The sequence below is a fragment of the Tamandua tetradactyla genome, chromosome 12 (assembly GCF_023851605.1).
Source record: "Tamandua tetradactyla isolate mTamTet1 chromosome 12, mTamTet1.pri, whole genome shotgun sequence".
NCBI classification, from domain to species: Eukaryota; Metazoa; Chordata; class Mammalia; order Pilosa; family Myrmecophagidae; genus Tamandua; species Tamandua tetradactyla.
This window is the reverse complement of record NC_135338.1, coordinates 8,145,124-8,165,744: the sequence shown is the minus strand read 5'-3', so window position 1 is coordinate 8,165,744 and position 20,621 is coordinate 8,145,124. Positions and strand designations below refer to the sequence as shown.

Sequence of the window (20,621 nt, the reverse complement as noted above, 5' to 3'; positions counted from 1 at the left end):
CGCAGAGCATGCTGGCTGCTGGAGAACTCAAGTCCCCTGCTAGCTTAGGTGGTACCCAGTGCAGTATGCAGAGCATGCTGGCTGCTGGAGAACTCGAGTCCCCTGCTAGCTTAGGTGATACCCAGTGCAGTATGCAGAGCATGCTGGCTGCTGGAGAACTCGAGTCCCCTGCTAGCTTAGGTGATACCCAGTGCAGCACGCAGAGCATGCTGGCTGCTGGAGAACTCAAGTCCCCTGCTAGCTTAGGTGGTACCCAGTGCAGTATGCAGAGCATGCTGGCTGCTGGAGAACTCGAGTCCCCTGCTAGCTTAGGTGATACCCAGTGCAGTATGCAGAGCATGCTGGCTGCTGGAGAACTCGAGTCCCCTGCTAGCTTAGGTGATACCCAGTGCAGCACGCAGAGCATGCTGGCTGCTGGAGAACTCGAGTCCCCTGCTAGCTTAGGTGGTACCCAGTGCAGCATGCAGAGCATGCTGGCTGCTGGAGAACTCGAGTCCACTGCTAGCTTAGGTGGTACCCAGTGCAGCACGCAGAGCATGCTGGCTGCTGGAGAACTCGAGTCCCCTGCTAGCTTAGGTGGCGCCCAGTGCAGCACGCAGAGCATGCTGGCTGCTGGAGAACTCGAGTCCCCTGCTAGCTTAGGTGATACCCAGTGCAGTATGCAGAGCATGCTGGCTGCTGGAGAACTCGAGTCCCCTGCTAGCTTAGGTGATACCCAGTGCAGTATGCAGAGCATGCTGGCTGCTGGAGAACTCGAGTCCCCTGCTAGCTTAGGTGATACCCAGTGCAGTATGCAGAGCATGCTGGCTGCTGGAGAACTCGAGTCCCCTGCTAGCTTAGGTGATACCCAGTGCAGCACGCAGAGCATGCTGGCTGCTGGAGAACTCGAGTCCCCTGCTAGCTTAGGTGATACCCAGTGCAGCACGCAGAGCATGCTGGCTGCTGGAGAACTCGAGTCCCCTGCTAGCTTAGGTGATACCCAGTGCAGCACGCAGAGCATGCTGGCTGCTGGAGAACTCGAGTCCCCTGCTAGCTTAGGTGATACCCAGTGCAGCACGCAGAGCATGCTGGCTGCTGGAGAACTCGAGTCCCCTGCTAGCTTAGGTGGTACCCAGTGCAGTATGCAGAGCATGCTGGCTGCTGGAGAACTCGAGTCCCCTGCTAGCTTAGGTGATGCCCAGTGCAGCATGCAGAGCATGCTGGCTGCTGGAGAACTCAAGTCCCCTGCTAGCTTAGGTGATACCCAGTGCAGTATGCAGAGCATGCTGGCTGCTGAAGAACTCGAGTCCCCTGCTAGCTTAGGTGATACCCAGTGCAGCACGCAAAGCATGCTGGCTGCTGGAGAACTCGAGTCCCCTGCTAGCTTAGGTGATACCCAGTGCAGCACGCAAAGCATGCTGGCTGCTGGAGAACTCAAGTCCCCTGCTAGCTTAGGTGATACCCAGTGCAGTATGCAGAGCATGCTGGCTGCTGAAGAACTCGAGTCCCCTGCTAGCTTAGGTGATACCCAGTGCAGTATGCAGAGCATGCTGGCTGCTGGAGAACTCGAGTCCCCTGCTAGCTTAGGTGATGCCCAGTGCAGCATGCAGAGCATGCTGGCTGCTGGAGAACTCAAGTCCCCTTCTAGCTTAGGTGATACCCAGTGCAGTATGCAGAGCATGCTGGCTGCTGAAGAACTCGAGTCCCCTGCTAGCTTAGGTGATACCCAGTGCAGTATGCAGAGCATGCTGGCTGCTGGAGAACTCGAGTCCCCTGCTAGCTTAGGTGATACCCAGTGCAGCACGCAGAGCATGCTGGCTGCTGGAGAACTCGAGTCCCCTGCTAGCTTAGGTGATACCCAGTGCAGCACGCAGAGCATGCTGGCTGCTGGAGAACTCGAGTCCCCTGCTAGCTTAGGTGATACCCAGTGCAGTATGAGGAGCATGCTGGCTGCTGGAGAACTCGAGTCCCCTGCTAGCTTAGGTGACGCCCAGCCTGAGCAGATTTGCTTAAGAGCATGCATTACACATGTCAAGAAATCCGGGTTGGTGGAGTGCTACTTTGCAGCAATCTGGAGATCATGTGAGCACAGCTGGGGCCAACAGTCAGGGAAATTCTGGTTATGGTTGTTATTGTGCCACCATCTGTTCCCAGTTAGGTTGTCTTTGTCCAGGAAATAATCTAGGCACTTTTCATTAGGGAGTTTTGGCCTTTTGGAAGCACTGCCATTGATTTCTACACAATTTAGTAGAGGTTATGAGAGATGATAACCATACATTTTTTTTGGTCTTCAAAAAAAGAACCCAGGGGACTGAAATTAAGGATTGTCCCTTCTTTTGAGTGTTCCCTGTTTTGTCCAGACCTTCCTCTTTAGGGGTCTGAGATGTGTGGAAAAAGATGACCTAATGTCCTTGTGGGAATGAAAATAAGGACTTTTTTTTTTACTGCTGCAGGAGTTGCACTGCTGCTACTCTTACGAAGCATATCAGATGGATAAAGAAGGTCTGCTATGGTTTGGCAGATGTCTTACAGGTGAGCCTGGTAGGTAAAGGTGGAGCGGGTAGGGGGCTTAACCTTGGGCGGTATGAGGAAAGAGGAGTGGACTGAGAGTGATTTGATTCTGTGTAAACAGACACTGAGATATTGGGTTGATGTTTTTTCAACTGCTTGGTGAGAGGAGAGCAGTCTTGTTATTTTTCAGGCTCCTTCCACATGAAGTGACAGCAGCAGCACAGCTTGAGAGTGGGCACCCCCTAGTCATCCAGGTGAAGACGAAAGCCTCTGAATTACAGGGAACGGAGAGAGAAGACATCAAAAAAAGTCTCCTGCTGACTTTTTCTTGGCCTGCAGAGCCCAGCTCAGGCCTCCATCTTCTCTCGTCTGGTGAAGGATACCATCTCAAATCCACTCTTCATACTCAGCCAGACTGGGCTTTTTAAAATGCAGTTAGGAGCATGCGACTTCTCTGCTTCAGGATTCTTAAGTGGGTTTTAAGTCCAACCCTCTCAGGGTGACTTACTAGGACTTCTGTTTTTTTTTTTTCATGGGCAGGCACCAGGAATTGAACCTGGGTCTCCAGCATGGCAAGCAAGAGCTCTGCCACTGAGCCACTGTGGCCCACCCTGTAGGTCCTTTTTGATCTGCTTTCCTCTTGAATGTCATCTCCTCCCTCCCCAGTGCCCCTGTGCTTGGTGCTGTAGACATTTTGAACCACTCTGAGTTCCTCAAATATCTGCCCTCTCACCTCTGTCTGACACACTGTGGCACACATGGAAGTACATCGTGATGAATGGGTGAGGCTGCTGGAAGACCAATGCTGACAGTGTCCTGGGCCTCCAGCTGCACACATTAACCTATGTGAGGCCAGGTGGGTAGCTCTGAGCTAATCAAACAATAGCCTGAAGAGAACCTTCTAAACATTCAACATCATTCACCAACTTTAGGTAAGTTTCAGAAATAGAGGACAGGGCTACCCAAGGGAACAAATTATGATAAACTAACAATCCAAGGAAAATCAAGGTGAAACCTAGGGCCACTTACCTAGCCACAGCCCTGCCATTCCACAAAGACAACCCCAGGGCAGAGCTGCAAATGAGGACCAATGCTCCACTTTGGTGAAATACAGGATGACAGGGGTGAAGGAGATGAAGATTAAATTGAAGAAACCCAAGGTGGAGACAAAGTGTGCTGCTTCACCGAAGTTGGCACTTCCAAGAAACATCTTAAACAAAACCTGGAATGGGAAAGAAAGGCTCTTTTTTTTTTTTGCATGGGCAGGCATTGGGAATCGAACCTGGGTCTCCAGCATGGCTGGCGAGAACTCTGCCTGCTGAGCCACCGTGGCCCGCCCCTCCATTTCTTCTTTCCGTGCCATCTACATGGCCCTAGATGAGTTGTTGCAATATGGAATTAAAAAGCTCTATAGCCTTTGCATAAAATAACAAATGCCATTAAAATGAATTCATTAAGGTGTTGACAACTGTTGGGGGTACCGTACACCATGCCATGGACTGCCATCCATGCGGGCATAAGGTGAATGATAAATTAGAGTGCTGACAGGCCAGAAAACTCATTTGCAATTGAGATGCCATCAATTCTTGCCTCAAAACATGGAATTCATTTTACCCTTATTTTTTCACTCTTGTTTTGACAGATTCTGAAAACTAAATTGGACAGGGAGAACCTGTCATTATGTTGTTGAGAGAAATAATAATGATGCCTTGGGTAAGTACTTTTCTCTCTGAGCTTAAGATAGTTTCACAAACATTGTGTTTATTCTTTGGATTTAGAAAAAAAAAAAACCAGCCTCTCCCCTGCCCCCTTTTCTTCCCCTGGATTATAAACCTGCGTGAGGAAGATCAGCAAGGAGAGGAGAATGGCACAGATAGGTTCCAGGTGGGTGCCAGGTCTATACTTCATATTTCTTAGCTTCCTAACCACTTCTTCTATACTAATCCTCTATGCGCAATGTAGAATGGACAGGTCTTTTCTGCCTGGAATTATGGTGCAGATACGCTTTTGTGTATCTCAGCAAATAGTATCTCCCCTAGAATGAATAAATTCTGCAACATGTTCAGGAAGATTCTCTGTATAAGGTAGCGTGCCTGGTCACAAAGCAATACCAGGCTCTGCTTTTAATTTTAACCTAACTCAGTATTTTTTCTCTTGAGTGACTTAATCAAGAGAACTTGAACACATGGTAGTCTTTGGTCACATCAGACACCTCCATGGAGCCTCGGTTGGGGGGCAGGTTGGACGCTAATGGCTATGGAGTGAACACTTGTCAAGCCTGTCACAGAATCAATGGGCCAAAAACTGTCAATATGGAAATAGGCCTCATCCCCTCTGAGCCGCAGTGTGGGTGGATAATCAGAAGAGACGTCCCGGAGGGACGCAAAGGACATTTTCAGGCTTTCAGAGAGTATATTCTCATTGAAACAGTGCGAGAGGTGACATTGGAACAGCCTTGAGAGACATTCAGAAGGGCGGTTCTTAAAAGTAGAGCATTAGGGAATAAGCTTTGAGATCTGCTCTTTTAGTCCTCGCCTCTGAAGTCCGGTGCAATGACTCTGAATAAAATATTCACTGCTGACAGGGACTCTAGGGGAGAAAGAACGATGTGTACTTAGAGCAGACACAGAGCATCCCGTGGAGAGGAGGAGAGGGTCTGCATTATGGTAACAACACACGGTTCTGTGGAATGCGGTTAATATATAGCAAACAGTGGGCTTGCAATGGACAGTTCATTATTTCTAACATCTCTCTGGAGTTGAAATAATGACCATACATAGTTAAATTAAAGAAACATAAGAAAATGCCACAAGTTAACCTGCCAAGGAGAGGCTCTTCTCATCCTGCCATAACTGCTTGCTGATCGAAGGACAGGCTGTGTGGTAGAGCACTGACTTGGCCATTGGCCTTGGCCATCAGCTCGGTCACTTCCTGCCTGTGTGACCTCGGGCAAATTACCTAATATTTCAAAGCCTCAATTTCCTCACCTGGAAAGTGGTGGTAAGTACCTGTGCCTCATAAGCTTGAGTTAATACAGATAAGATTTGCTGGCTAGTGCAAGTACTAAATAAATATGACTTATTATTTAAACACATCTCTCTCTATTTTTTCCAACCAAGGTTTTCTTTGTGCTTCCTTACTTGAGTCTAAGCTATGAATGACAGTTGACTACAAAAGAAAGCGGACGGCATACCTTATATAAAGCAGATGTAGAGGCTGAGCCCACTGCAAATGCCACACCTATGATGGAATCAGCGTGGAAATTATCTGCATAAGCCATCATGACAATGCCGGTGATTGCCATTATTGCGGCAACTATCTGTCGAATCAAATGCAAAAAAATAGAAGATATTGATGTCTCTATATCCTAGAGCAAGCAATTCAAGACTTTATGAGAGCTGCTACATGCCAGCTCAAACCTAATTGCACTGTGGTTTACATGCAGGAGGGGTCAGTATTAAAAAGAGATCAGAATAAAGGTGAAGAATCCGGGCATAGAATATAAAAGCTACTGTTAGCCTAATTAAGGGTTAGTGGTTTTAAATTTAACTTTTAGCACAACATTCTGAAGATTAAAGTCCATATTGGTGAAATAAATTTAATAGGAAGTCACTCCTGAGCATTTTCATCTATACTTGTATTCTTTTGCTGCAAATAATTTGGCATCCATTTCAATCAGCTCCTTGGATCAGTGCATGGTTTTGAAAATCTCCACATAACCAGGACTTGATTTAAGGAGACAGAATATTGATGCAGCTAAGATGCAAAACACAGATCAAGGGAAAAAAGAAGGCGAGTAACGTTTCGCAGTGATTTATACAGGAGTTAGCTGAGTTTGCACTTGTTGGTTTAAATGTCAAATGGAGGCCAGTTCTTCCTTTGGTTTATATGCAAATTCCTTACATCTTTGGTAAACCACAGAAAGCTAATATCATGCAATGCTTCTATAGCATTAAGTGCGTAAAGTGAAATATTCAAACTTCAATTGAAGTCATAATGGTTTACTGTAAATTGATATAATCCTTGGTATATTCAGAACCAGTGTCCACTCCCTTAATGAAATGTTGGTTTGCATCTGTTTCTTTAATTGTCTTGAACTGATTCTACTGGAAACCATTTCAAAACTGCAGCAAACAGTAAAATAACAACACTGACATAAGGAATAGCATGTCATTTCCTTGCAAAATAGTCTCACGACTTTAAGATCAAGATGAAATTTGCAAGAAGTTTAAACATGCATAATGATTAGTTTTGTAAATCTTCAGTTCTGAGTATTCCCATACAAATAACGTCTTTTCGATAGCTCTTCACATATGTGATTTCCTCCTCCTCTACCCTCTTGGCCATTAATAGTGAATTATTACATCAAAATGCAAATCTTTAACATGTAACTGCAGACTCTCTTGAGGCCAATGCAAAGTACGCTTATGATGACACATAAAATTTAGAAGCTGCTAGAGCAATTCTTTTGTTAATGACCACTAAAAGCAAGTGCACGGTTGGTTTCAGAGCAGCTCCACACTAACGCGTCCTTTATGAAAAACAGCAGGAGTACTTGAGAACAGACGCCGACATGTCAGCAGTGAAAAACCATCTTCATAAAATGTTATCCAGGAGGCTGCTTGGTGGGGGGCATTTCCTCGCTGAGTGAATATCATGTTCTCTAAAGCTGTCAGGTGTGTGTTCTAGTTAGACTATACCTAAATCTGTAGGGAATAGAATTTAATACACACACCATGAGGTGTCAAGGAAATTTTCCAAACAAGAAGTAATAGACCCATAAATAAACATGGTGAGGGGTTTATCATTTTCTTTCATTTGGGGATTTATAGTTCAGCCAGGGATTTGCAACAACTCTCTAGGCAATCTGATTTCAGAGAAATGAAAAAGCATATCAGGCACTGACATTTTCTGATTTGTTTTTGGGTTTAAGTAATGTTCATGGGTTAAAGTATTCATGTGCACAAATAGATTTCCCTCATAAGATAGAACTTGCAGGCAATACATTTATTTAGTGTGTTTTCTTTTGACCAGCCATCAATTGCATGTTCTTCATTAAACAAACAGGTAAATGCTTCAGGACAGGCTTAATGTAACACCGTTAATCCTAAATGAACTTTAACATGACGTGCTGTTTAATATTTAAATTTTGTAAAAGTATTCTATAATATCTACATAGGTGTCTGGGTTTAAGGAGTTGTGGAAACCAACAGCCCAGAGGGAAAAAAACAAAAGCAACCCCCAAACAAAGCCTGGAAACTGAGGAACATCTGCTATGATTATCTTCAGGATACAGGAGCTCTTCCTTTTCTGAGTCAGCCATTAGTAAAAATACTCAGGTATAGTATTTCTGTTATAAATTTTCTCAAGACAGGAATTATAGATAAGGCCAAAAATTATATAAATTTTATAGCAATTTAAAATTATAACCATGGCAAACCTCTTAAGAGCTCCATTACTTTTACTTTATATGCCTGTGAAAATATTAGCCTGAACCACTTAAAATGACATTCAATTACACCAGTGTCTCTTTCAATTGCCTTCATGGAGAGAAGCATTTTCACGTCAGGGGGCCAGACAATGCTTTTAGCTAGGTCTTTAAAGCATGAAGGTCTGAATATTTGATATGTTAGATTCTTTTCCATGACATAAGCAATAATTTATAGATTATATGGTGGGTTCTGGGGGTGGGGGTGGCTGGGAAGATAAGGTATGTTATTTGTCACATTTTAATTTAAATTTCACAATTATCTGATAGGACAAATTCTCTATGGCCACGTTTTAAGTAATTTTCAATATATTCCTTATCCACACAGTTGGAACTATGGGCAAGGGTTTCAGCTAATCTAGAAAATGCAGGAAAATGTTGGGCGGAAGGCCGGTTTGCAATGGTTATTCAGATGATTGCAGAGTGGCTCTGAACGGCACCCTTGGTTGAACTGCAGAGAGTAAATACTCCTCAATTTTGTATAGAATAAATAATTCAAGCACAATCCGAGTCACATGCATTTTCAGAATCAATCTGTCATCAAAAAATGATTAATAGTCTGTTCTTCTCAATAGAAAAGCACATAGCTACTCTACTCAAGTTTAGGACACTGAAAATCTTGAATTCTAATGCGTGAAGCCAGACATGCCTTAAATATTTTGTCAAATGTCAAATGTGCTCATCCACATGGTGATAACCAGCAAAATTCTCCTGGGACAAATTAGCATCCATATGAGGGACTCTCTACTGTACATGCACCACCTAGAGATTCTTCCTCTTTGGCTTTGGAGAAAACGTGGCCCTTCTGAAAACCAGCTTCTTAACCAACCAGAGCTGTCTAAATAATATGGAGAAACCATCACCACCATCACCTGAATCCTGTTTAGTTGATAACATTAAAAACTGTAGTGTACATAAAACAGCCGATGCCTCCATTTTTAACTTTCTAAACTTCTCAGTCCTCTCATGTCATGGTGTGCCCACTTGGGTTGAGTACCCTATGGAAGAAGGTTTGTTTAGCCCATTATCCCAGCACTCAAGCTGAGCAGCATTGCCTCCTAAGCCAGCTGTCTTCCTCAGCTCTCTCTGACATCCATCTGTAACAATTTTCAGAGCTATGAGGTCATTTGAGCCTGTTTCTAAAGCCCAAAGAAGATTTTAAAGGTAGATATTCAGTGCTCTCACTATGCTAAGTACAACCTGTGGCCCTGCATGAAGGTAGGTTTCTTTCCCTTCTCAAATAATGTTTGTTTGTAAAGGTAGAGACTAGAGAAGTATGTAGTTCTTGGCTATTTTTATTTTATCTTCATTTTTTTTTTTTTTTGGCCCTCAAAAGCTACGGGGTCCAGGTCTTTTTTGATCTCCATGGAGGTTTACTAGCCCCATCCCATTCACTGTGTTCCCATTCATAGTTGATTTCCAGAATTATTCACATAACATATCAGCTTTTTTAGGGTCCAGGGCATTGAGAGGAATCTTCAATTGCTTCTCTTCTTACAGCGTTCCTTCAAAGATTTTAAAGTTCTAAATGAGTGATCGTAGCCCAAGGTGATTTCCTTGCTTTGCCTTAAGCAGGATGAAGCAAGATGGATCATGGAAGGGCTTTACTGGCCCACAATGGGCCTCTGAACCCCAAAGTCTACAGCAACCCCTAAAATGGAGGGCCTCAATGCTATACTACTGGCAGTGGCTGTACTCAGATTCAAGATTAGAGAAGTCAGCAGCTGAGGTTGGAATGCACTTTAATGGCTTGGCCAACGAGTGCTGCCTAATGATCATCCTTGTTCTCTCTGAGTGTATTTATGTAAGTAGAGTCCATTCCCAAGGAAGTATTTAGGGTTCCATTTCTTTACCCAGATTTCTTGAAGCTGAGCAAGAGCTGAAGTGTGAGAAATGAAAGACCTGCATGGAAAAGACAGAGATAAATCCAAGAAGAAAAGACTAAAGGATGTGTGTGGAGGGTAGTGTAGTCCCACCCACTGCACTTTACTGAAAGGGTTATGGATTCTGTGGGCATACAATCTCGAAGCCGTTACAACTCAGTTTTCTCCTCTGTTGGTACTGTGTGCATAAGCATTGCTCTGCCAAGAGGGGGATGGAAGAGATGAGTCCCCCTGCCCATCCTCCACTCCCTTCCCCATAACGATTCTGGAGAGAGGAATCATATTCTGCTCTGTTAATGAATGAGGTTTCTGCGTAAGTACTAACTGAAGGCACGATGAACACAAAAGGTCATCCTGAATCTTATCTTAAGTTGTAATATTAGCACAAATCAGTAGCAGCTCAGTTCTAACATCCTATTCTAGAGAGCTCTGGAGTCCAGACTGAATTCAAAGAAGTGGGGTTTAAGCAATGGAAGATCCAGTTTAATTGCATACTCCAGTCGGTCCTTGGTGGATCTGTCTCCAAAAAAGTCATAGTTTTGGAAGAAAATTGCATAGAGGCCCAAATGTAGTGGGAAACTATGTGGGTACCAAACTGAAAAGATACAAATTAACTTCCTAAATCTGCTAAGAAATGCAGGGTCTGCTGAATCATTCATTGCCCATCAGTTTTCTCCATATGTATAAGGAAATATAAAAGTGGAAAAAACAATTCAATTAATGATGCAAAAAAAATGAAGGGAGGTTGGCAGATTTGCAGGAAATGTTTTTAACCTTCTATTCTGACTTCTAATTTTCACTAGAGTGAAACAGACACCAGAGACAGAGAGGAAACTCCCAGTGAGTGGCTCATTTCCCTTGGGGAGGACCCTCTTTCATTATGGTGGCTCCTGTGGTCCCCATGAATTTGAGGGAACCTGTCCAGCTAAACAAGACAGGAACTCCGAGATGGGAAAACACCCTTCTGAGAAGCTGCAAGAGGTGGATGATCACTTAACATTTTCTTCAGTTTTTAAAAAATTACCATCCTTTAAAAAAGTTCATTAATTTCTATGGATTGATCGTTAAGTAATTGCAAGCAATTGCTCATGAAAGAGCTTTTTAACCAGCATACCAAAGTGTATCAGCAAATTGGCTGAAATGATTTCAAAATAGAAAACTAAAGGCATAACAGGTTATCTTTCTGTTTGTAATTCAAGTGATATTCCAAGGAAACAAAATATTCGTAAGTTATTCAAAATGGTTCATTAGGTCTTATGTGAGCATTGCTAATTCTGGCCAACTGGAGTTCCAGATAAATTCATGTTTACTGATAGCATAATTTAAAGCATCCTTGATTCTGTCTATGTATTATTCTGATATGAAAGAATAGAAGTAGGCAAAGCCGTATCTTTTTACCTTAAATGTGATCATTCTTGGGGCCAAGCAATTGAAAGTTATAATCCACCAACTATCTATTATTTCTAAACAACTGAAGCTTTAGCAGGAGTCAGAAATATAAATTTCAATCTGATGATTGAAAACAACCCTTTAACCATTTTCTTTAAAAGAAGTGGTTTCGTGGGTGGCATGTTTCAGCTTATTTGTGGATGTAGGCAATAAGTAAGAGCTGCATTTACGCTGTCAGTACTCCATTTGCTCTCCTTTGATTTCTCAAATGACCCAATTATACATGCTTTTATTACATCTCAGGAGGAAAAGAATTGATGATATTGTCAGAAAGGCAAAATGCTGAAGATACTTTGGTGCTTCTCTTATTCCGTGGACTGATTATGGGCATCGTTAAAAATGACATTTTGACATTCTTCTGGAACATGGCATTAAACACTTCCTAACATTTCACAGTGAGACATGAAACACTTCCTGTGATTTAGAAAGAAAAATATCTGACTTTGACTGGCATGGCTGACACTGATGCTTACTGCTTTGTCATCTACGATGTCTTAATGCGTATATGTTTATTATTAACAAGTTCTTATTGGCTACTTCACATGTCCTCTGTCAGGTCTTATTATTTACAGATGCTATATTAGTTTCCTGAGTTTGCTGTAACAAGTTACCACTAACTGGGTGGCTTCAAACAACGGAAATTGTATTCTTTCACAGGCCTGGAAACAGGCCGGCAGGACAGTGTTCCCTGCCAGATCTTTAGGGAAAAACCATTCCTTGCCTCTTCCAGCCCTGCCATTTCTGGGCTTGTGGCTGCATCACTCCAAGCACTTCCATTCTGGCCACATTGCTTCCTCTTCTACTGCGTGTCTCTCCTCTCCGTGTCTCTTATAAGGACACATTAGTGGATTTAGGACCCACACGATATCCCTCATCTCAAGATCCTTAACTTACATCTGCAAAGACCCCCTGCCCAGATAAGGTAACATTCACATTCTGGGGATTAGGGTGTGGCACACCCTTTGAGGACAGAGTGGGGGTGCACCATTCAATCTATTACAGACGCCAAATTTAAAACGGTAAAATGGCAATGGTTACCTCTCGATAAATTTCCTAAATCTGTGATTTAAATGTTATACACCTGCTTTTATCCCCTGAAAGACCTCAAATAAATATTGCACCACTTTTGATGTGACCTTTTCACTGGTGAAGGCCTATGATGGAATGTATTCATTCACTCGAATACAATTTATTTTCTCACTACTCCATCTAATAGTGACTATACTGATTTACTTTTGGTATTCAGATGCCACTGAAAGAGAAGAAAAGCCCCCAAATCACCTCTCTTTCCCCCTCTTTGGGTAAGACCCTCCAAGTGCTGGTAGAAATATCTCATAAGCATGTATTCACTTGTTCCACCCTCAAATATCTATTGAGCCCCTACTTTGGGCCCTGTGCTACTCTAACACTGGAAATAGAACCAAGGCTGGCTTCACTGGCGTATGGCCTATGCTGTCACACAGGGGCACACGATTGGCAGGGACCTGCACCTGACAATGCTCTGCTGTCGCCAACTAGAAATCGCTTAAATCTTTTAAAATAAGGACCCTCCATTTTCATTTTGCACTGGGTCCCATGTATGACGTGCCATCCTGAATGGAGTGGTGAACAGTACAGGGACGGTCCCTCCTCTCAAGGACTTGGCAGGGTCCCATTTGGGAAAAGTCAGCACCAGTGCTCCAGGCATAAATAGAGTATGTGGAGCCCTTTGGGTGTCAAATCTAAGATTAGCTAATGGAGAGCGTGCTGCCACATTTAGGTAGATTCTAATGGTATCTTGGACAGATTCACTGAGTTTCTCATCTTGTCTCCTAGCTTTCTATTTCCTGTTCATGCCAAGCATCTTCCAAGATACAATTAGAATTTGCTAATTTGGCTAGCAAAAAAAAAAAAAAAAAAAAGCTTTCAGAGTTAATGGCCATCATAAACTTAAATGCATTTCTGCATTTGGCATTGGGCAAGGACCCTGGAATCATCACCAACAAGAGTAATATCTTGTTAGTAAAATATGCTCTGAATCCAATCCTGAACATCTTTTTCAGAGAACAATAAGTCGTGTGATGTTTATTTTCTAGAAAAGGACTGGACTTTCTTTTAAAGAATTAAGGCCTCAATATGTTCATCATAGTGGCATCCCCAAAGGTAGAAGCCAGACTATATGAATGAGACCTCAAGCAATCTATTTCTAAAACAGAGAAATCATACCAAAAAAAAAAAAAAAATTAAATCCATGTGATTTCCTGAAAGGAATAAACTCAGAACTGAAGTGTTGGAGGAAGTTTAATGCAGTTCAATTAAGGATTTGTACCCCAAAGTACAAGTCGTTGCTTTTAGTTCCATCTAGATTAGTCACACTAGATATATAGCCACTTTTAAAAGCATTGTGCCATTACCAGCGACTTTAATTACTATTTGGTAATCTTATCTACTCACACCAATATTAATTAAATCCATCTCTGGTAGGGAAAAAAAAGAAACATGAGGGGGTTGTCCCAACATATGTTGATTGAAAAAGCAAATCATAATCTTTACTGTGCCTAATTTTCTCAGACCCTTCTTTCCTGAGGACAAAAGGGGCTGATCACATCATTAATTCTAAAAATTAATTCTATAAAAAGAGCTTATTTTCTCTAACTGTTTTAGTGCCTCCTGTTGAAAGCAGCCGACTACCCAGGGAAACAGCTCCTTTATCCTTTCATGATGATGTAACTGCCTAGGCTTTCTAATGCATCTTCAAAGTTCAGTTTGTACTCAGAACCAATGGGAAAAGTTCTACAGAAACTCCGTGAAACAAAGCAGCTCTCCTAATGCCAAGGATTTATGACCAAGAGAGGCACAGGGCATTGAATCAAACGTGCCATTACCCTCACTCCCATAAACCTGTCTTTCAGCACAATCCACGACAGCAAGAAGACAAAGGCTTTGTTACAACAGAAAAGAGCAGACACATCCGTGGCCGTCAGCTTCTTTAAAGCCAGTAGATACAGGTAATTGGTCAAGGTCCATAGAATAGAAAAGGGAGCAGTTCTTTTAAGAAAGAGCTTCAATGTCAGACCATCTTCACCAAAAATCCGACTGCATTCCCTAGGAAAGAAAAAACAGGTTAGTATCCAGGCACTATTTGTGATCAGCTTGTCTTTCCTAATTCTTGGCAGCGATGTTTCAGGAAACAGTACAAGTGCTCAAGACCCATCCTTCATACCTGGAACATTCTGAACCCAGCTCTGCAACTGCAGGTCACAGCATGGGCACAGGTTTCCTTGGGGAGGCACACGTGTCTCCCCAGGCACAGAGCTGGGTCCGCTCCGGCCTAGACATTCTATAAAAATGCCAGGGCAACCATTCTGTTGTTTCTGAACATTCCCAGGGAAACCTGGAGAAATTCAGAAACAGGTAGTTGCTGAAACCACTAAGCTATGAGAAAAGGAAGGAGATTCGTCCTATGGGTAAATGCCACAGGGTCAAGAAGGCTGCTTCTCTGCCAAGCAGAGACCCTCATTTACATGGAAAGCCACACACACAGCTTGGGATTTCATTATTCCTAAGACACTTTGCGTCTTTCTAAAGTATCTGTCAAATTGACAAATTTCTTTTTTCCTCTAGCATTTTTTAAGGCAGAAAAATAAGACCGCCTCTGCAATAACCCCCAAATGGTAAAAACACAAAATATAAAACTCAGGTTTTCTTGTCTTGTCATTTGGCCATTTAGGAGGAATCGCCTGAATTTAGAATGTAGAAATAGTCACTTCAGTTAAATTCTTGATTTCTGACTATTTTGATTATTTAATCCAAGGGACCGTTTTAATCAAAATGATGCATACAAATAAAACAAGCAAAAAATGATGCAGGCAAAACTGGAAGTAATACAGTAACAGTGTCTCTAAGTCTATGGACTGAAAACAGACTTAACACTGGGAGAAGTTACATATTTTTTTCTCTCAGTTGTTCATGAACATTCAAGCATTTATAAATTTGTCCAATAAATGCTTTGTATTTTTAAGAATAGTATAAATATCTTGTTCAAAGCAACATGTTATTAATATTTACACATTTATAATGTTTGTAATAAAATATTTTTACACAGCTCTTGAGAGTACTGGGTTCCTTTCCAGCTCTTTTCTGAAGAGAAATAATTGTGCCTCAAAGTATTGCAAACCAAGATAATATTTAACCAATGTTTGCCTCACATGTATGCATGAACCTATCTCCCAGGAGAGCCTCGTGGGGTGAGGAAGTGATTAAACGATGAGGCTCTAATTCAGGAGCATGGCCTTAAATAGAAAGTCTCAGTAAACTTCGCTTCCAGGCAGCCAAGAATGCTGGCAGTTGTGCATCTGTGATTCCAGGCAAGTTAAAAATACATCCTGCACACACAGAAAGTTGTGCAGTGGTTTTCCTTTCACGTGGGAGACAACCAAAATGAAAGTATGTCACTAAAATGAAAACATGATTTATCAGAGGTAAACTTTAACTCGAAAGAGACAAAACTTAACCAAAGAGATTAAGTAACCAAAAGGCAAAGCCTTTTGTCAAGTAAACAGAAATCACAGGAAAAGGAATGATGCTTTTTTTTTTTTTTGCATGGGCAGGCACCGGGAATCGAACCCGGGTCTCCGGCATGGCAGGCGAGAGCTCTGAGGAACGGTCTCTTTAAAGCCCCATGGCCACTGGAATATTCTGAAGTTTGCATATAGAACAAGTGGCAGTTTTCAGCATCCTGGACATGAGATTTATATATTCTGTACTTTCGAAGGGAAGAGCTGTGTGAGAAAGCCGGAGTCGAGAGCTGTACCCACTTTGGTGGGGGGTTGAACTTGTGGCTTTAAAAACAAAAGATTTGCTTTTGTATATTTTTTGTTGGATTTTTTGTTTATTTTTTTTAGAATCCTCCACAGCAACATGCAAGATCTTCACCAACATGGAGTAAGAGGAACCCAGAGACCTTGATCAATTAATTGTACTGTTTGTGAATTTGTATAAATAATTACAAAGATCCTCTTAAAACGTTTATATTCTTAACAGTAAAAGACATCTATACCCGCTAAATGCTGTTTTAAATACAATTTTTTTTAAGAACCACAGCAAAATCCATATCCTATTAAACAGTTTCTTTTGCTCATTACTAGACCCAGCCAGTGATGGCTCTCCTTTCCCAGAACCCACTCTCATGCTGGGTTGAGTGCTCTTAAGCAAAGACTCTGGATGCACATTCGGGGGTCCCCAATCCCACAAAAAGACCAGCAGATGCACCTGGACAGGCCAGCGCTCAGGAAACCAGCCACCATGCACTGATGGCTCTCCTTGCCTGGCTTGTCTGGTGCCCCAGAGGTTCACTTCCTTATTGTTCCTCTTTGTTTTTCCTTCTCCTCTCACTGCCAAACTTTGTCCCATTTGTCACATGGTTGCAGCCATGAAAAATACTCTCCATTCAGATGCCAGGTTACCTGGGTAAAACCTTATGCTATTTAAATATCGTTTTAGGAAATGGGAGCACTCATAAAAGAAAAAAAAAAGGATTTTTTATGGAAAAGCAAATAACAGTGGGCTTGTCTTTGGGATGATAAGATCAGAGTTTCTGCACAAGAGACATTGACAGGTGGCAAAAATTGGAATGACTCAGAAGTTGGGGGACACTAGAGAATTTAATTATATTCATCACTGTACCAACAGTTAAACAGTTACTAGTTGAACCATTTCTGTATGTCAAATAGTGTCTTAAGTACCTTTCATCAGTGCCTAATGCAGCAAAAATGATTTCTTTTGGTTCTAGTTTCATGTTTTTTAGACATTTTTTTTCCTTAAGAAGCCATCACTTTTAACACTATAGCATATGAGTTTTTCTTCCTAAACTTCAAATTCACTTGAAGCAACTGAATTTTCCTAGTAGTATATAAATAAAATGATTGAATTATCAAAATCTGTTTCTGCCTGGACAATGCTTATCATCTAGATTTGATATTTTATTGAAAATTCTTTTGATGTTAGCGATAAGAACAAAAATCTGGAAATGCTTTCATAACTATTCAAGAGAAAAGAAAGCAGTCAGAGGGTCTGGCACTATCGTACAAATTCTGTTTCCCAGTCTCACACTTGACTCTACTTCCCCCTTGTTTTGCCATGAAAGGTCTGGGAAGTACTTCTTGGCAAATGGTATTAATGAATCTGCCAAGAAAAGAGATCAAGGATGTCAGAAGTTTCTGGCAACTTTTACCTTTCATGTGGAGAGGGGTCCCTGGAGAACAGTCCCTTCAAAGACAGTGCTTTCTTCTTCACAATAAAAGCTCTTTGATTCAGTTTCAGAAATGGTCACTTTCACTCTAATAGCACTAACACGGGAATGTCTTGTCAGATCCCAGATTCTGCTAAATTCAGACGTAGTACGACATGGGGCACGTGGTAAAGACGAAGCTATTTCCCCAAATAACATTTCTATCAGCAGCAGCCGCTCATTATAAATGTATTTATTATCTCCAACAAAAGTTTGTGCGGTACTACTTCACGTACCAACTTTTAAAGATTTTAGTTAGTCTGTATGCTATAAACCATAGGGACAGCCACAGAGAATGCACACACCATGGCTGCTTTTTAAACAGGGAGGCCTTTAGTCTGATAAGCTCATTCCCTTGCAGTCATTTATTAAATATTGTCATAAAAACCCTTATGACCAAGATTATGTCTATTTTGATGAGAATGGAATACAAAGCAATCATAAACAGGCATGGTACTTTATTTTTTTTACTCCAAACCAGAAAATATTTCTCCTTTTTGAACTGTTTGTTGTTTCCTTAATTATAATTGAGTTTTTTTAAAGAGGCTTTTGCATTTTTATTGCTACATTGGTATAATTGAGTTTTTATGGGGGCACATAGAAAATCAGCTCATAGTATGATTTTAAGAATCCCAGGCATTTCCAAGCTAGTGACAGAAAATGGAAGCTGAAGGTAAGACGATTTACAGTTTAGGGTTTTAAAATGCACTAATTATAATAGTCATTACTTCTTTTCATGAAGTACAGTGCAAGAAAGGAAGTTTATCTGGCTCTTGCAAGACAAAACTATCACCTTTGTGCCAAGGATTCCTAAGCCAATGTGGAGAACCGCTGCCCTCCCGACGGCCACGGCTGAGGACTCCTGTTTTCCTCTTGGTGATCAGAGTGACAGTAATGGGACTGATTCACTAACTTTGGGCTTTTTTTGTGCCAAGGATTCCTAAGCCAATGTGGAGAACCGCTGCCCTCCCGACGGCCACGGCTGAGGACTCCTGTTTTCCTCTTGGTGATCAGAGTGACAGTAATGGGACTGATTCACTAACTTTGGGCTTTTCCTTTTCAAGAAAGGGAAAACTGACCAGGGTACTGACGGAACACTGCTCTTGCCCTCCCTGAGTGTTGTGCAAGGATGATGGCGTTGGCCATGTCAGCTTCCGGAGCTGTCCAACATGGGGCTGCAGGTGCCACATTTAGCACAGAGCAACTGCTAGAACTGCGGACGACAAAGCAAGCCCAGCAGCCACTGTTCAGGGCGAGTGAATAAACATTCACGGACCCATACGCTCCTAGCCAGTAAAGAACCTGTCAAGCTTTTTGCAAAGCACTCTGGGGCAAAACCTCTCATTGCATGTCACCTGTTTAGGTTTCACAGATTCTGAGATTTTTGTGCAAATGTCTTTTATAATAATTAATCTGATTAATATAAATTCTTTTCTGGGTTTGGAATGCCGGATATTCTGCTAAATTATGACTTTTAGAGATAGCTAGATCTGGGTTTAACTATAGCTTGCATTATTTATAAGTACGTAACCTTGGACAAGTCATTTACTCCTTCTGAACCTGTTTCCCTGTGTGTTAAAATGGGGATAATAACACTATCTCAAGAGGTGGATGTTAGCACTGGTGACAAATAAAATAAGATACACGAAAGCCTGAACACAGTGCCTCACATGTTATAGACACCCAATAATTTTTTAGGGGGTGGGGCTGATTATGCTTCCTAACAATCATTAACAATTTTAGACCCTGCCCCTCCCCAGTCCCCAAGAGAACTCATATTGCGAAGAGATGGACATACGCATATTTGCATAAAATATTTTTGAAAACGTCTCCCGTCAATGACGTCACATGAAACGCACCTGAATTTTTTCCTTGGAGACTGCTTTTCTTGAGCAGTGGCCAGATGACCAGAATAGTAGACTGGGAAAAACATAATGTTCCAGTTTGTTGAAAACCAAGTCATGAAAAACGGACAGTAGAAGTTCTTATACGTAATCTTTACAATCTGAGTGGTGCCAACCCAAGACGAAGACACTGACAAGATGATCAAGAGTCCCCAGATGGCCTTCAGCACTAAGGATGTGCCTGCCTGGCAGCGAGCCTTGATTCTGTTTTCTGGGCTGCTGTTCTCGGGATGCGTCTGTGTCCCATCGTCCCCTGAAAACAGGAAAGGGATACAAATGTGCAGAAGTCAGGTCTCAAACGGCAATTAAATATATCAGTTCCCTAAAAAAGGTGGTTGAAAGCGAAGAGGCAGATACTAGAATCATCGGGTGGTATTCCTTTTCTACCATCATTTTAAGCCAGAACGCTGGGTTTCTGATATAAGTATTTTAGGGGAGAAGCAAGCTTTGGAAGAGGTTGATAACTCTGGTTCCTTTTCTCTCCTGAATCCTTCCTCTGTAAGGTGCAGTATGGATGCAGCTCCCCATCCCAAACCTTCATAACATCGCATGCACTGTGCTGGGTGGTATGTGCTTCTCCAGCGTGCCAGCCCCCTTCCTTGTAAGAACATTACGTATCCCAGCCCCCTAAAAGACTCTGGGCATGGCCATGGGACCTGCCTTGTCCAACCAAATGTGAGCAGATGGATGCACCTCATCCAGAAAGAAGCTTTAAGAGACATCACAACGTGCCGCCAGCTAGCTTGCTCTTTCCGTCTGTCACTAGAATGGAAACTCCCTGCTCTTTTGGTCTGTGCTGGGGAATGAGAGAAACACGTGAAGCAAAACCCAGTCAAAGCTGCCCTATATCCCTCACCATGAAAAGGGAATGAGCAATAAATATCTGCTGTTATTAAGTCACTGAGATGGTTTTTTAAACTGCAGTAAAGATGATGACTGTTCAATTAAAGAGCAATGTGTCCCAGAAACCAGGAGCAAGTGCTGACTACATAAAATCATTTCCCACCTCAAAGTAGATGACTATTTAACCTATCTCTGGGAGTACAAGTTCTGCCTTGTTTTTTTTGCATTTACTAAGAAAATGTAGTAGCAACATTTTCCACACGAGAATAGCCACAGCTCTCTGATAGAGAAAACAG

The 20,621-nt window shown here is 42.2% G+C and overlaps 1 protein-coding gene across 8 annotated transcripts in view; it reads right to left on the bottom strand.

The window, feature by feature from the left end:
* Positions 1-20,621, bottom strand: part of SLC35F4 (solute carrier family 35 member F4) — a 52,332-nt gene that overhangs the window by 4,789 nt on the left and 26,922 nt on the right. For all 8 annotated transcript variants that reach the window (XM_077122533.1, XM_077122534.1, XM_077122540.1 and 5 more), the window contains 4 exons: positions 19,438-19,735; positions 14,175-14,394; positions 5,684-5,809; positions 3,520-3,712 (listed from right to left, as the gene is read on the bottom strand). In XM_077122533.1, the coding sequence (XP_076978648.1) occupies positions 3,520-3,712; positions 5,684-5,809; positions 14,175-14,394; positions 19,438-19,735 (837 nt within the window). The remainder of the gene's footprint in view (positions 1-3,519; positions 3,713-5,683; positions 5,810-14,174; positions 14,395-19,437; positions 19,736-20,621) is intronic.